Source organism: Solanum tuberosum, unplaced genomic scaffold (genome assembly GCF_000226075.1).
Source record: "Solanum tuberosum cultivar DM 1-3 516 R44 unplaced genomic scaffold, SolTub_3.0 scf00198, whole genome shotgun sequence".
NCBI classification, from domain to species: Eukaryota; Viridiplantae; Streptophyta; class Magnoliopsida; order Solanales; family Solanaceae; genus Solanum; species Solanum tuberosum.
Genome location: NW_006239121.1, coordinates 355,793 through 373,486, shown reverse-complemented (window position 1 = coordinate 373,486; position 17,694 = coordinate 355,793). Strand labels below are relative to the sequence as shown.

General features: G+C 36.9%; 1 protein-coding gene across 2 annotated transcripts; it reads right to left on the bottom strand.

Moving 5' to 3' along the window:
- Positions 1-73: 73 nt before the first annotated feature.
- Positions 74-14,522, bottom strand: LOC102600385 (clathrin interactor EPSIN 1-like). 2 transcript variants are annotated; one of them, XM_006355247.2, is made up of 11 exons: positions 14,325-14,522; positions 14,158-14,209; positions 13,461-13,540; positions 13,288-13,366; positions 13,012-13,095; positions 12,717-12,862; positions 12,390-12,611; positions 2,597-2,748; positions 1,690-1,886; positions 1,219-1,603; positions 74-588 (listed from the first exon to the last, which is right to left on the bottom strand). In XM_006355247.2, the coding sequence occupies exons 1-11, from the start codon at positions 14,363-14,365 to the stop codon at positions 368-370; spliced, it is 1,659 nt and encodes a 552-aa protein (XP_006355309.1). In that variant the 5' UTR covers positions 14,366-14,522; the 3' UTR covers positions 74-367. The 2 variants fall into 2 exon arrangements, with proteins under 2 accessions (XP_006355309.1, XP_006355310.1); XM_006355248.2 differs by having other exon boundaries at positions 74-585.
- Between the last annotated feature and the right edge of the window lie 3,172 nt (positions 14,523-17,694).

Here is a 17,694-nt window from a genome sequence, read left to right as displayed (position 1 = left end):
ATGAATATTTGCGCTCATAAATCGCCTTGACTACCACCCTCTCACAGGTACAACTAGTGTGCACAGCCACCTGTAGAGTTAAGTGCTGATTATTGTTGTTATATGACACAAGCTTTTTAAGATATGATTTGAAAAGTTGGGATACAAGCTCCTCAAGAGTAGGGGGAAGAAACACCAAAACAAGATATTATCGGCATAGAAGAAGCTGCATGGTACTTCAAATAGTTGCTGGTTATCCAACATTTGGTCACTTTCCTAATTTACACAATCACAATGTAGTGTCTCCAATCGTCAAAGCTCACAAATGAATATCTTGAGTGAAACTGAGCGATCAAATATGAGTTGCCAGGGCGATAAAAGCAATTATTCACTTCTGAAAGCTGCCAAACTGATAGTTTTGTGTGTTGAGACTTGAAAATATGTCATCTCCAGCTGTTGCTGCTGATGGAAAACCAGATTTGCCATACCCAATTCCTTGACCCATTGCTTTGCTAGAGTAAAAAGAAGTTGGCCCTTTTTCTCTCTCATCTGATCCATCGGTCAATCCTCCCACTACGCCAACATCTGCAAGGTTGACCTTTTTGGCTGCAAGTTTAGGGGGGAAACAGAGTTAGTTCCAAAGGTAATTATACCATCAGGTAACCAGAAAAGTAAAATCAACCAAAACATAAGCTTCAGTATACCACTTATGAGTAATTTTTTTCATTTAAAAAGTTACATCTTTTCAAACAGGTGCACCTGTGTGGTCAAACCATCAAATTATTAGGAGCACAATTGGCTAAATTCATGTAGCTGATAAGGATCTGTGCTCAGCAGGGACCACTCCAACCATCTTTAGGGAGACAGGTGTGTTGGGAAACAAGACAAGAACTGTTCTGCATTGCTATTAGGCTGAGCTTATATTGACATTGTCAAGTATCCAATCAATGACTCGTTGTTAATCTGACTACATCCACCAGGTCACTGAAAGTTGCACCAAGATCATCCAACGGACTCATTTATGACATGTATGTTGAAATCAATAGGGCAAACCAAGGTGCAATTTTTCTAAGTGTAGTTTTAAGAAATCCAGCAACTATAAGACTCTGATTCAACTTGATGCATAACACCTCCAGAATCAATGTTTTATGAAAAAACAACACATCACTAAATATAAATAGCAACAGCACACTTGATAATCAACATTAAACAGAAATGTAAGTGATGTTCAGAACTTACGTGCACTTATATTCAGATCAATCAGCCCACGGCTCAATGAATCAGCCCATATTCCAGACCTGACTTGAAATGTGTCCTTTGGTGGTGTTTTAGCTTCAACAGACGATTTGCTTACTTTGTCACGAGCGTCATGATTCCCGCCATTGCTAGTATTTTCATCGGGGAAAGGTACAGGTTTATGAGAAACAAATGAACCAAACGGGTCAGAGTTATCAAAAGTATTTAGTGGAACTGAAGCAAATGGATCAACAATGTTGATATTCATTTGGTCTGATTTTGAGGATTTGTTATCAGACTGTATAACAGGATCCGGTGCAGCGAAGAAATCTATTGTTGAAGCTGCAGCTGAAGGGGCAGGCTGGGAGGCAAACAGATCCACACCCATCTGCAGAAAATAGAAATGGCTACTTAAAAACTAACCAACCAATATTCAAAGTAAGATTTTTAACAAGGTGATGGATGGATTCTTACTGGAGTTTGGGAAGTTACACCCGTTTCAGTTTGAGGTTTTGCTGATACAAAGGTGGCATCAGCAAATAAATCAACCTCTGATGGATCAGTGTTCACTGTAGATGTAGCAGTTGGAGCAGGTGTTGGTACATCCAAGAGGTCACCGAGTAAATCTTGCCCAAATAGATCTACTTGGTTAGAACTTCCTGCAGAAGGCTCTGTTCGACAACCAAATAACTTGGTAAATTTCGAAACAAAAAATAGAAATCAAGGTGTAAGTTGCATTCTACATTGGGATTAGGACCTCAATGGTTTCCTTTCAACCACACATATGTGCTCCCATTCAATGTGCGTTATTACCCCTCTCCCATCCCCCACCCAAGAGATTTATAACACAAATTTTACTTTTGGTGCATCCAAAACCAAAAGGCCTACACTTCTACGCAATGATCTAATGTAAAGATAGATGTCTCCTATATCAAATAAATGTCTTAAAAATTGAATAATAATTTGTTGTTTTCTTCGACTAGTATATTAATATGCTCTAGTTCCTTCATCGCTGCAACTGGTATAATAGGACAGCTAGATATGAGAACTTGTTAGACTTTTAGCATTAAGCCAACCAACAGCACTTGCAATTTTTTACCTAATTCAAAAAGAACACACCCCCAAAGCGTAATTTGTTGGCATACCCACATGACTTCTGCTACTCCCCCTTTTTCAATAGTGTAATTTGTAGGCACACCCACCCCCATGCAGGGGCAAATTTAAAGAAGTTATTTGGCCCATACCTTTGAATCCGTGAACTTACTCTATCTTTGTACATAAAACATGTTAAAGGGAACTTTGCACAAGGAGGGCCCCTCCTATAAAGCACAAAATAGAAGACTGCAAATTGAATCTCTTTGAAACCTCAAAAGACACTTACTAGAACTTGAAGTACCCCGAGGATCAAAATCGTCAAAATCTTCCTCGTAATTGGTTGATGGTACAGTTGAGCTCTGTGAAGAAGATTTTTCAGGCTCACCTACCTTCTTAATCATCTTTGATCCACTAGCAGAAACAGTATCTTGAACTTTGCTGCAGATGTCATCAAGTTAAGCAAAATGAGACACATGTTAAAACATCCAAGAAATCTACTCATTCATGAAAAAACAGCTTATTTCAAGTTTTGAACTTAAGTCGACGCAATGCTAAATTTTATCTACGATATAAATTAAGAGGGAACTAAATTTCATACAAGCTCTGTATTGCAGCTTAAAGTATGAGGGACAGAAAAAACACACCTTTTTAAAATGAAGGGACAGAAAAAACACACCTTTTTAAAATGAAGGGACAGAAAAAACACACCTTTTTAAAATGAAGGGACAGAAAAAACACACCTTTTTAAAATGAAGGGACAGAAAAAACACACCTTTTTAAAATGAAGGGACAGAAAAAACACACCTTTTTAAAATGAAGGGACAGAAAAAACACACCTTTTTAAAATGAAGGGACAGAAAAAACACACCTTTTTAAAATGAAGGGACAGAAAAAACACACCTTTTTAAAATGAAGGGACAGAAAAAACACACCTTTTTAAAATGAAGGGACAGAAAAAACACACCTTTTTAAAATGAAGGGACAGAAAAAACACACCTTTTTAAAATGAAGGGACAGAAAAAACACACCTTTTTAAAATGAAGGGACAGAAAAAACACACCTTTTTAAAATGAAGGGACAGAAAAAACACACCTTTTTAAAATGAAGGGACAGAAAAAACACACCTTTTTAAAATGAAGGGACAGAAAAAACACACCTTTTTAAAATGAAGGGACAGAAAAAACACACCTTTTTAAAATGAAGGGACAGAAAAAACACACCTTTTTAAAATGAAGGGACAGAAAAGGCACAAATTTGAGAGCCAAAAGCAAGCATGGTTAGACCAAGGAGCAACCTATTCAAAAGTCTGTGAATTGCCCCATTGGGGTTGGAGTTGGGAAAGCTATTAGATCATTGTGGTCACCTCTTGCTAGAAATGTCAGCTTTAAAGTAGGTAATGGGAGAAAAGTTCTCCTCTGGCATGAAACTGGCTTGGGAATGGTTCTCTCTTTCCCTGATTTCTACAACATTGATACTCTACCAGATGCAAACCTTTCATCAACTAAAGATGTACAAGGATGGGATATCACTTTTAGAAGATTATTACATGATTGCGAATTGGGAAAGAGCTGTGGATCTGTTCAAGATTTTGGAATCATTCCAAGGTTTCAAAGAATCTGAGAATACTTTGAGCTAGATATCTGGCAGTGACGGAGTTTACACTGTCAATTATGCCTACGACTACCAGATTAGGCAAATCTCACAATCTGACCTGTGGCCATGGAAGTTCATCTGGAAGAGTAAGGCCCCTTGTAATTTTTATGTTTTTCTTGGCTTGTAGCAAGAGAAGCATGCTCACTCCAGAAAACTTAAGAAAGGGGATGGCATATATGCTCTAGATAGGGATGGCAATGGGGCGGGGCGGGTTTAAGGCTATGCGAGGCAGGGCAGGTTTAAGGTTGTGCAGGGAGGGTTGAAGTGGGTTTCTTTAAAACTAATGCGGGGAGGAGCGGGTATATGTGATCTTAATTTTAACTTTTTACATGTTATAAGAGTCATAGAACATTATTTCTAAGATAATTTCTTTAAAGCAACTAAAATATTCAAGATAGTAAATGAAAATGGTTCAATAAAAAATAATACAATTTCTTACATGTTTCCCAATTAACCTCTAAAAAATAAATTTTTAATTCATTATCTATTAAATTAATACAATTGGATGAAAAAATGAATTTATTTTTAGTATCAAACTTAACTAGAAAAAAAATATTAAAAAAAGGTTTAAGGTTGTGCAGGGAGGGTTGAAGTGGGTTTCTTTAAAACTAATGCGGGGAGGAGCGGGTATATGTGATCTTAATTTTAACTTTTTACATGTTATAAGAGTCATAGAACATTATTTCTAAGATAATTTCTTTAAAGCAACTAAAATATTCAAGATAGTAAATGAAAATGGTTCAATAAAAAATAATACAATTTCTTACATGTTTCCCAATTAACCTCTAAAAAATAAATTTTTAATTCATTATCTATTAAATTAATACAATTGGATGAAAAAATGAATTTATTTTTAGTATCAAACTTAACTAGAAAAAGAAAATATTAAAAAATTATGCGAGGCGGGGTGGGGCAGGTTGAAAATGAAAAAAAATTGTTATGCGGGAAGGGCGAATTAAAAAACTTGCAGGTTCAGCTCAACCTGCCCCGCCCCATTGCCATCCCTAGATGCTGCTTGTGTGGTGCAGCCAGAGAAAAGCTATCTGTTTCTACACTGCCCTATAACTGGACGACGTGCTTATAGGGTTTGTAGACAACCAGTGGGTTGATTGGGTTAGAGAAGAAGTGCATTCGCATGGAGCTCACCACGCCCATGTACAATCAGGTGGTTCCAGGCTTCGTCGACTATTTAATACAAGTGGTTGAGGAAGACGATCCTGAAGTGGACCCAAAAGAGGATCCCGATGAAGACCCAAAAGAAGAGATGGGAGAAGACCATAGGGAAGGTTCAGAAACGGGCTCCAACATCTACGATCCGAGAGATGGAAGAGTGATAGACATGTCACCCGAATATAACCATGATGAGTCTCCAGAATATCACCCAGGGCCATATTATGATATGGGCGACGATGCTCAGACCTGGCCTTAAATTAACTTTCTTCTCTATCATATTTCCTCAAAGTGTCGTATGGCCTATCCCTTTTGTATGCCTTGTGGCCACCCCTATATTTTCGTTTCTTAGGTTTCACCCGCCTACCTCATTGTAAAAGCCAAGCTACCTTTGATTAATGAAGTTATGTTTGTTCCAAATCCAGAATGTGTTTAAATGGATCATTTATAATCAAAGTGATTGCAATGTAGAAAGTTTGGCCAAGTCTCACACTTGACGTAATTCTTCCCTTAAGATCTCGAGTTCTTGTGCCACGTGAGCCATTTTCTCGTCATTTTGAATGACTGTCATATTTTGAGAACCCTCGAGGTTCTCTATAGGTATCATTATGTTTGCAGCAGCGTTGAACTCGTCTCTATTAGTCATCTTTCCATTTGATCGAAGGTTGTATCGTAAGTCAGCTAGTTTGCAAGTCGACACAAATCAACGTTCTTTGGGAATTAATGGTGAACAAAAAAAAGAAAAGAAAAGAAGTAAAAGGGAAATCATTAGTTTAAGAGATATTGAAAGATGTAACAAATACGTACACATATATACGCCAAGTTAGCGACATTCAAAACGCGTCCTAATATGGAGCCTCTTTTTGCAAAGGTAGGCCTACGTTGCAATCAAATTGATAAATGATCCATTTAAACACATTCTGGATTTGGAACAAACATAACTTCATTAATCAAAGGTAGCTTGGCTTTTACAATGAGGTAGTCAGGTAGAAGCCTAAGAAGCGAGAATATAGGGGTGGCCACACGGCATACAAAAAGGATATGCCATACGACACTTTGAGTAGATATGATAGAGTACAAGGAAGAAAGATAATCTAAGGCCAGGTTGGAGCATTGTCATCATCGTCGCCCATATCATAATATGGCTCTGGGTGATATTCTGGAAACTCATCAGGGTTATATTCAGGTGACATGTCTATCACTCCTCCATCTCTCGGATCGTAGATGTTGGAACCCGTTTCTAAACCTTCCATATGGTCTTCTCCCATCTCTTCTTCTAGGTCTTCATCGAGATCCTCTTCGGGTCCTTCTTTGGATCCTCTTCAAGATCCTCTTCTTTTTCTTCCTCAACCACTTGTATTAAAATAGTCGACAGAGCCTGGAACCACCTGATTGAACATGGGTGTAGTGTGTTCCATGCGAAGATGCACTTCTTCTCTAACCCAATCAACCCATTGGTTGTCTGCAAACCCAATGGTCCCTTCGGTACTTGATGGAGCCATATGGCTCACAATGGTCCGCCATGCGTAATACTCCGGCGTACACCAACTCTCATCTTCTATACTTAGCTCAATCATGTAATCCCATTCCAATTGCAAGTTCCTTACCCGCGCCGGTGAGACTGAGGTACAAGCACCCTCATGTAACGCCATGGTCGACCACAACGATATGTCTCGGACAACTCCAAATTGTCGTATAACTCGAAAAGGCGCGTATGGTTAAACACCTCTCAGCCCGATCAACTCGATAAAGTACAAGTGTCGAGTCCTCGCAAACACAAATCCCCCTATCCAAGAAAATTTCCATTGGATGGCCTCTCCCATAAGGTTGGTCAAAAGTGTGCGTCACTCTTCCTCTCCTACCGGTGTTTCCCAATATCTGAGATGATCTTTTTGGCTTTCAATCCTGTCACAGGCATCTATGAAGTAATCTATTTGTGGATCACGACGATAAAAGTGTTCTATCACCCAGATCTGTAACAAGAAGTTGCACCCTCCTAAGAAGTTATTCCCTCTCGTGCATGTTGATTAACGACCGAAATACCTGGCAAGAATCATATGCACCAACGAATATCTTTGTGGATTTGCGAAAAGGTTCATAACCATCGGTAAAATGTTGATGTCGATGGAATGAAACCTCATCAGGAAGACCATGGCCCCCGAGAAGGCCATCACGAAGATCCTTGGCCTCATGTATACCCATTATCCACGGGTGCATACAAATTCTTGTTGATGTTCCTCATAGCTTACGAGACGACCATACCTTCTAAAAAGGTATTCTAACTTTACCTTTTCATTCTCCACATACCTTAAAGATGGAAAGATATGTAGTCCTAGGAGGATCAAAATATCACCTTTACATATGGCTGATGGGATTATCGGCAACCTTCATCTGATTGATAGTTCAATAAAACTACTAAACTCTTCCAATGTGGGAGTGATCTCAAAATCTGAGAATTTAAAGGTCACTGTGCTTGGATCCCAAAACTCCATCAGCAGTTTCATAAAGACTTTGTTGGCTCGGGTCCCAAAAGTGATAATAATGCACCCAAATGCCTTCGAACCTCGACTCCATGTGCTCCATGGATGTTTCACCACCAGTTTTGTAGGATGTGTGGGGCTGAAACAACCATTTGGATATCTTGCAAGTTTTGGTTGATATTCATATGAAAGAAGGTAAATGGTATGATGAGTTTATTTTGCTCCAAATCCGTTACGAGTTTTAGTTTGGATCATTCATATCAATTTCACACAAAATGTATGTCATCGAGTTTTTAAAGAAGAAACTTATTGACATGTGGGTAGTTTCCTAAACGCAATGACAATACCTTATATTGTCCTTCCTAAAGCTATGCAATTGACCTATTTCTAGAGTAGGATTTTTCCCTAGATATTTAAGAGTAGGGCTGAATAATTGCGAGAAGGCGCACTAACTTAATTGCACCAACTCTGAAATTAGAGAATCCAAAGAAGTTACACCCCTCGCATGAACCAATGTGCGTGTACGGCCAAAGACTTGAGAGCAAGTGCAAATGACAGTGTAGGGAAATCAGTAACAAGTAGTGTTTCAAAACAAATAAGGAACACAAGTTTTGATTTGTCTTGCGACCTTTCAATCAAAGCAATATATCATTTAGGTAAAGGAAATATTAAGCTAAAAATAAACAAATAATCACAAATCTCTAAGCTGAGTTTTCTAAGGTTAAAACCTAAGTATTAATTGTTCAATTTCTATATTTAGTGGTAATACATAGCTTGGGTTAATTATCTCTGTCTACTTTCCTTTTGTTAAAAGTCTAAGCTTTATTTACTTTCCTTCTTTATACTCAATCATGTTTATGAATAGTTTAAGTAGCAATCTAAGTTAAAACAACTTGACATCCTTGCCTATTCTCTTCTTCAGTTTAAATTGGTTTGGGAGCTCAATCCCATATTAGTGTTAGATGTTTGTATTGTTCAACTAAAGTGTAGGTTTATCCAAAATTTATTTAGTTTTTGCATCATGAAGGGTATAGCTACATTCGGCTACATCACGACTTTCTATGGCATGTAGTTTTAAAAATGTAGACTAACCATGTAGTTCTTTTTCTCGTAAGAAATGTCATTATTTTAGATTTTAATGAATCTCGTTTCTGTTTCAAATTATGGGAAGCTTAGTTTCCTTTATGAACTCTATTGTGCATCTTATCCTTCCCTTCACTTCATTTTGTGTTCCAGTTAAGCCTTAAATTTATTAGAAGTTCTTTCAAAAAACCTGTCTTATCCTTGTGCGAATCTGCTTGAAGCTCTTTCGTCTTTTGATCAAATGTTGCTTCTAATAGGATGTTATTTGATAGAAGATGAGTTATGGATTCTCTGATTAGTTGCTGCTATATTTAAGCAGCTGCTATCTTTTGTTGCTATTTGTCATATTTGTGTCTTTTGGGATAGAGTTGAGGCCAAGTGATTGCGACACTTTAGGCAGATTTTGTTGCATTTTGGGCAAAGTTCGCAGCATTCAGGTGTTTAATATCTGTTACATTCTTCCTATTTGTCCACACTAATGACCATGGTGATTAAATTAACTTATTTTCATGTCAACATCTTCATGATTAAATGTTATTATCATGTGTTTGCTATAAATGACTATGATGCGTCTTTAAACCCTTTTTAAACTTAGCTCCTGTATACAAACTTTTTTTTGTAAGTCTTGATTCAAAATGTGTGAGGATAATTTATAGTTTTGTCAAGTAGAATTGTTTATTTGAATGCTTTCTAGTTCTCACTTTTTTTTTTTTTTTTTTTTTTTTTTTTTAAAATTTGTGTTGTTCTAATCTATCTAAATGTGATAAAGTCTATAGAATGTTAACATGAAATTTATCCTTCTCTGCCATAATCTTGCTCTAGTCTAGTATTTAATCACCTAGTTTTGGTCTTGTTGTTGAGATAAATGCTTCAAAGGTGGAAGGTTGAATGGTCACTGCCTGTCTAGTTTTATCTTTACTTTTAGCATATCCTTTGTTTAAAGCATTAAAAATGTTGATTTTAGCTTTGGAGCCAGCTGCTAGTTCTGTCTTTATTGTATAAATAGTGCATACTGTAGGTAGGCTGTTTCTGATTTCCTTCCTTTATGGTCCTGCTTGTTGTTCTGAAGTTAAAAATGGGTATGGACAAGCTATGTAATAATGTATTCACTCATTTTGTTTAAATGTGAGGTCCTTTTGAAATCTTTAAATGTAGCAGTGTATTCCTTTATCAAGAGGCTATTATAGATATATATGCATATGCTATCCTATTTGAGGGTTCATGTTAAGATTTAACTATCCATTGTGATATATTGACATTATTTGGTTTAAGTTTCTTCAGTCATTTAATACCTGAAGCCAGTGAAATACTCCAGTATATTTGGTTTAACTATCCAATCTGAGCTTGTTTTTAAGCTGCTGGTTCCAATAAGTTGAAATACTCCAGTATATTTCCCTACTTTGCATCAGTTTATTAGTTGCTTATTAATAACTTTTGGTGTCTTAATGCTGAAGAATACAACCTTACCCGTTTCAAAAAAAAAATGCTAGTACAATTTGCAAAGTTAGGAATCCTCCTATCTAAAAACAAAAAGAAAGACTTCCCTTCTATACAAGTTCCTATCCTTGTAGCAAGTCTATGAATCCACTATGCTAATTTCATCTTTAATATGTTGTAGATTAAACCAAAAAGCCAAAAGCAATAAACATTAGACTTAATCTTATGCACCTTATTAGTTTTCCCTTCAAAACATCTTGCATTTCTTTCTTTCCACAACACCCAGCAAACACAAGCTGCTATTGTTTTTCAAATCTTCCTGGCAGGCTTCCTAATTCCTTCAGTACTCTAGATGGTCAGTAGCTCCCTCACTGAATGAGGCATGGTGAATGGTATCTTGAATAAGTTAAAAAACAGTGACCATAACTGACTTGCTACAGAGCAATATAGAAAGAGATGGCTGCAATACCCCTTCACTGTTATACATAATCACTACATAATTTTTTTTATTTTTTTGATAACCGAGAAATCCGTCTGTGACTCGCCCTTTGGACCAATCACAGCCTTCTAAACTCGGTGGATAATGGGCCCGCCCCTCTACCCTTCTCCACTTAAATACCGGGCTTCGCTTTGCATGGTGTGGGGCTTGAACCTGCGACCTAAGCCACAAATCCTCCACCTTTTGCCACTTGAGCTAGGCCTTGGGGGCAACTACTACATAATGACAACCTCTTTTCTGAAGATTGATTTCAGACAGGAACGCCTCGTGAGTAACCGACCCCATAAAGCAACAAACCTTGTAAGGAGCCTTGGACTTCCACAAGTGCTGCCATGGTCAACTAAAAGGGCTGCCCCCATCACAACTAAGCTAGTGTTTGGCCATAGATTTTTAAATATTATTTGGGTGAAATTTCACCATGTGTTTGGCCATAGTATTTGGGAAACATATCTCACTTTTTTAGAAAAATATGATTTATACCCATAACTTTTAAAAACTATTAAAACTAACCATAAGTATGTATTACAAGTCAATTGGATTTTCGTTGCAACAAATAACAAGTAGTGTCCATGACACTAGAGCAATGTGGTAGTTTGGAGTGAGTGCAACAAACATCATTCCATACATCGTGAAGTAGACAAAACACATGACATTGTTAACCTGAGCCGATTGTTTATCATTTCATCTACAACCGTATCATCACTGCCTGAATATTGCATCACTACTTTGGTGTTCACGTAAAAAAATATGTAATACAGCGCAAACAGCTACTAGTATTTAGAAATTTGGGTTATTTGCCAAAAATATTTTCTAAATAATGGCAAATTGTATGGACAAACACTATTTGCCAATTTTTTTCCCAAATTTTACTTGGGAAATCTATGGCCAAACGGGTCCTAATTGTTTTGTAGCATGAACTAACTAAGAAAAACCCATTATTTTGCCTAGACAGAGGGTACTGTCAGGTGCCTTGACATTTAGAGCCACTTTGTCAAAGTACAAGGAGCCTACATTATGTGGACTCATATACAAGTATTTAATCTTCTACTAACAGTAACTCATGTGCGAATATCTGTCACAGACATCCCACTACTCAATTTCTATTTCTTCAATGTAGCTAAAAGGGTCCATAAGATTTGTCTATAACACTTTAGTGTAGTCTAAAGGATCCATGAGCAGCACTTATCCTTATTCCCCCACCACACGCCACCCCAACTTCCTCTCCTGATCCCCAAGAAAAGTACAGCACCCTTCACGCTTGTTTTGACATGGGTCCTTCAAGGCAAATATAGAGAAGTGATAACATAGAGAACTTTCTTTTTCTAGAAGAAGCAGAAACTACATAGAGCAAAAGTTTGTGCTAGCAACATGAACATCTGAGAGCATGGTAACACATATCCTCAGTTTATGCACCACCAGCAATGTAAGTTTTTGCCATTTTCCTGGTATATATGCTACATTCTTCGGCAATCAGCTTTAAAAGAGTATGTTAGTTGAATGGTTATGCATCACCAGTTAACAGGTTCAGCAATTACGTGAAAGCATGAACTGTCATAGACCCATAAACCCCAAATGTGAGTCTACAAAAACAACAACATATTCAGTGTAACACCCAATGTGAGTCCTTTTCATGTAAAAACCTCGTGGTTAATCAGCTATCGCATAAAGTCAGTGCAGGATAAAGGAAGTCAGCTACACTTATTTTAAGAAAATTCAATGATACAAATAAATAAGCTAATGGAGCCAGGTGTACAGACCTGCCATAGCGAGAGGATCCCTTCTTTGGCTTAAAAGTACTTTGATCAACCTTATCTTCATCATATCGATCCTTTTCATTATAACTATCCTTAAATGAATCACCATCGCTTTTATTTCCAAAACCTCCATATCGTTCACTACTCTGAAAGCCGCTTCTGCTGCTACTAAAAGAGGCAGAGCTTGCCTTATATGTTATTCCGGAAGATGATAGTCCAACGTACCTAAAAGGTGGCATCTGATACCATCAGCATGTAATTATGCAACTACATTTTGCAGGTACTCTTGAGTAATCAAAATGAAAGTCAGACCTGAAATAATATACTTACTTCTCACGATTTGCAGTAGCTTTACTCCTAACCTCTTGTATCTTCTCTTTGTTATTTAATAATGCCACAACATTTTCCGCCTTCTTCCTCACATTAATTCCCACATCCTTACCGTTTGGCTCAACATACTCGAAAGTTGTGAGAGACTTGAGCAAAAAATTGAAATGATAAATACGTAAGATATAAAGGGAGAAAGTATTTGACCATACGTGTTTCGTAAAACTAGGAAAAAGCTCTACGTATTGGTGATGGAAAATGAATTTTTTTTTGAGAAAATAACATGAATTTTACGTACAGAGATCTGATAGGTATGTTCTATGATGTCATCAATTGCACGTTCAGCTCCATGCGCCACCAAGTACTCTATAACAGCCAATGACTGGTACAAAAATTAATTCCATTACTATTTAAATTAGAGATCATTTGAAAAGTTGTAAGAATAGAAACTCGACAGAGACAACAAAGTTGACCGTTGGAAGCTTAACTTTTTGCAATCTTTTTGTTTTGTTTGAAGTGCTTAAGTTTTAACTCTTAGCTATGAAAGTTGATGCCATAAAAAGTACAGTTCTACCTTATAGACATAACGCCAGTTCTTTCCAGTTTCAGTCAATCTTGTCCAGACCACATTCATGACCATCTGACACTCGGAGCTGCAAAATACCTCAATAGATCAACCAGCTGAAGAAAAGACGCACACAAATAATTACCCAACTGAATCAAGAAAATACAATGGCTAAGTCGTACAATTTTTTTGTGGCCTGTGCTATCTCAGCCAAAGCAGTACCATGAGGTCCCCATGGCTCATCGTCAGTAGCATCCAATACCTAGTACCGTGTTGAAATAATCACATCATCCTTCAAACCAGTGACAGAAAATGAATAGAAGAGAGTCCAAAGTAGTAAGCCCTAACATCCAATCTACTTTCTACGCCCCTCCTTTCATATAAGAAGCCTAGCTTAAGGATACTCGCCAGCATATGCCTAGACCAAAAAGTAAGCCTGAGCTATGCAAAGTTAAAACACATAGCAAAGAGCACAACTGTGGTGATGCTTTCATGATGACATTTAGCCCACTAAACTTCATTTTTTGGGTTCCAACACACGATCAAATAAGTAGGTAGTTAAGAATATTAGCAAACAGCAGATAGAATTCTGAGGCACAATTACGACAGAGATCAGAGATCCGGCCAAATAAGAAGTTTATAGCATTGTATCTCATTTCTATGGTTCAACCCCATAGGATTCTTTGTGTATTCTTAGGTTAGTTCCGTGGCTTGATCCTGTAGTACTATTCTCTACATTTTCTACTCAACAACTATGAAAACAAAAATTTTACTTCAGAAAATCTAGTGTACATCATTCAACTTAATTAATCAGTCACTGCATAGTCACAATGAGCTAATACCAACCAAGATACTAAGAAAAAGTGAATTTTTATTTACCTTCTGCTCGATCTCAGGGACTTTCAATACTTTCAAATTCACCTCCCTCTTTCTGATAAAAATTGACACATAAAACAATTAATTGATTTCAAAAAAAATTGCAAGTGGATACTACTAATTCACAGCTTTAAGCAAAAGATGATAACTTGGCAAAAGAAAAAGCTTACATTTCGCGGACCGTTTGATCGAAGACCTTCATGAAATCCATGGCTGAATCTACCCAATGAGCAAAATCTGATTCAAAATTCTGGAAAAAGATATAGAGATCTGAAACTGAAAGGAAAAAGGATGAGATCTCTCCAAAAAGAATAAAGCCGATGAGATCTCTCTCAACTCTTGCTTTACCAAGAGAAAGAGAAATAGCAACACTGTATTTTTTAAAAGGTTAGAAGGGTCAAATTTTCCCTGTTATTACCTTAACGGGTTGTTTGGTTGCGGGGTAGGGCTCAATCTAATATGTGAAAGTTATTGATGTAAAAAACGCTTTTGAATTTGACGAAAATTGTTAATTTTATACCTGAATTATTAATAATCTTAAAATTATTCATTTACTTGATTAGTTAAATTTATATACCTCTGATTGGCACATGACATAACAAGCGATTTTAAACTTTGTGGGAGCATGATATTTTTAATAAAAAATTGAGAGAAGTGTTGAAAACCCCCCTAAACTTGTAGTTTAGTTAAGTTAAAGTAAAGGGATGTTTTTGAGACTATCAATAGTTCGGGGATGAAACTAATAGTTTACACCGAGTTTAGTGGTGTTTTCAATATTTCTCTCTTAATTTTATTCAATATTTGATTGTAGGTTTTAAATGTTGTGTAAAAGTTACATTAAACCTCACTTAATTAATATAGGTAGAATCATGAAATATTATTATTATCTTGTAGAGATATTATCAACAAGTGTTTTGATATTCAACGAAGGTTGATTTTAATCACATCAAAATTATTGTATTTTACTAATTTATGTATCATAGTTATTAAATTCACATTAAAAAAAAGTTATTATACATAAAGCATAATGAATAGATTAAAATTATTGAATCTTACTACATTATGTATCATATTTATTGAATTCATATTAAAAAAATAAATTCATTATACATAAAGTACAATGTATGTGTATGATTCATTGTAATATATTTTTTTGTTAAACAATTCACTAAAAAGATAAGTGTTTTGGATGCTGTCAATTTTGCAATCCCGGCTTGGACGACGAATATTCAGCGAGAGACAATAGCAAATTGTTTTAGACACTGGAAAATTCATTTGGAGATGAAATCTCAAAAAAAAAAAAAAAACTCACGTGTCAATACGTCACTCATGAACTTGAGGTCATGATTAATGATCTCAATTACCGCAATAAAATGAACGTCAATAACATGTTGAATTACCTGGGTAAAAATTATACATGTTCAGACGTTTAGAGCATAAAAGAAGTTGTGGATACCATCGAAAAAAACAATATTGATGTTCAAGTAAAAGATGATACAATATATTTGGAGTCAGTTACGCGTAAGGAAACACTTATCGCTTCTAGAACTCTTCAAAAATATATGGTGCAATTCGAAAAGACAACACCAGAGCTTTTGGATGAAATAAGAAAAGTTAGAGATGAGTTTCAACTAGATTTAAATTTTAACAAAAAACAAAGCACAATAGAATCATATTTCACTAAATTGTCTTAGATCTATTTGTATTTTTAAAGAATTATTAAGTTATAATATTAATGGGACCATTATCTAGGGGTCTTCTAAAAATATATTATCTTATTTTCTTATCGAAATGGGTGATTTTTTTCATTGGCCCAAGTCGAGACCGCAGAAAAATATTATTTTAGAGAGATTATTAATTTACCGAGTATTAATTTAGTAAGGTTTTGTCACGCCCCAGATTCAAGGGCGCAACTGGCTCCTAATGCCAAAACTCAGGCTCGAGCCGACCCTGCTGAACCATTTGTTACTAGCGCATGACAGCCACAAACAGTCAAGAAAACAAACAAGTATATCTCGGCTTAAAATTAAGCCCTCGGCCGGCAAGGCCCCTGTAAACAGATCCATAAAAGAAACAGCTACTCCCAAGAGTTCATATAAAGAAATAGCCAACTAGCACAGAAGTCCTAATTGGGTCGTCGAGGCCACCATGATCATACCGAAACTGAAAGCAGGTATATCAAGACAATGCATCACATAACTAACAAGCTTTAGCAAATCAACAAACTAGGCCAACATGGCCATAACGTAGCTATAAACCCCACACACTAGTCTGCAAACCTCTAAGAGTAGTAAAAATTAGCGGGACAAGGCCCCAGCCTACCCATAAAGATATATACAACAAAAGGTAACAAACCTCCCAACTCTGGCAGCTCCGGAGGAAAGGGGCTAGCCAACCGGATAAAAGTCAATCCTACTGCTGATGAGGTCTACTCGGTCGTCTTTCAGGACTTGCATGCATGAATGCAGCGCCCCCAAGGCAATGGGGCGTCAATACAAAATAATGTACAGAGTATGAAAGGCAATAGACTATGATGAGGTATCCTGATATACTGGAATAATCTGATAAATAAATCAAGGATAAGATAAGTGTACTAACCTGCTCTTAAATTTAAACTTATCAAAAATAATAAAACAACAACCTAACCAAACCCCCATAAGCTCGGCAGGTACAAACAGCACACAAGACCACCTACTCAGGCCCCCATAAGCCCGGAAGGTGCCAATCAGCCTATATACCCCTATCGGTAGTTCTCTAGCCCCGTAGGAAGTCGCATAGCCCTCTTAGGCATTAATATAGCCCCATAGGCAGCACATAACTCTCTTAGGCATCAACATAGCTTATAGACCACTCATAGCCCTCTTAGGCAACAACATGGCCCTGTATGAAGCACATGACCTTCTTAGACGTCAATATAGCCCTGTATGAAGCACATGACCTTCTTAGGCGTCAATATAGCCCTATAGGCAACTCATAGCCCTTCCAGGCAATCAATACTGGCCCCGTAGGCAACTCATAGCCCTTTTAGCCATCAATATTGGCCCCGTAGGCAACTCATAGCCCTTTTTAGGCATCCATATAGCCCTATAGGCAGAACATAGCCCTTCTAGGCATAGATCACATTCCTGCAGCTAACCCCAATAGCCCCAAGGGCAACAATAACAATCCAATCACTAAAAGCGAGCAATTTAGTTATAAGCAACCTATACAAATAGCCTCTAAGTCGTGTCCAACATAGGGATGCTACTAACTGAATAAGAATCCCGACAAGGGAGAATTATATCAACTCGAGCAGCCAACAATCAACAATCACGGCTACAAGTATATCAAGGATAACGACCCATATACATTGCTTCTAAGCTTTAAGGAAATATGTCGTAAGTAGGCAATAGCCTTAACATACCTTTCCAAATAACACTCGAAAGACTGTAGTTCCTTCATGAAATTTGTTCCTTATGTCCTACGCTTCGCAAATACTATACATACACAGTTGGTACGCACCTATAAGCAGTTCATAATTAATCTTAAATCGGCAGATTT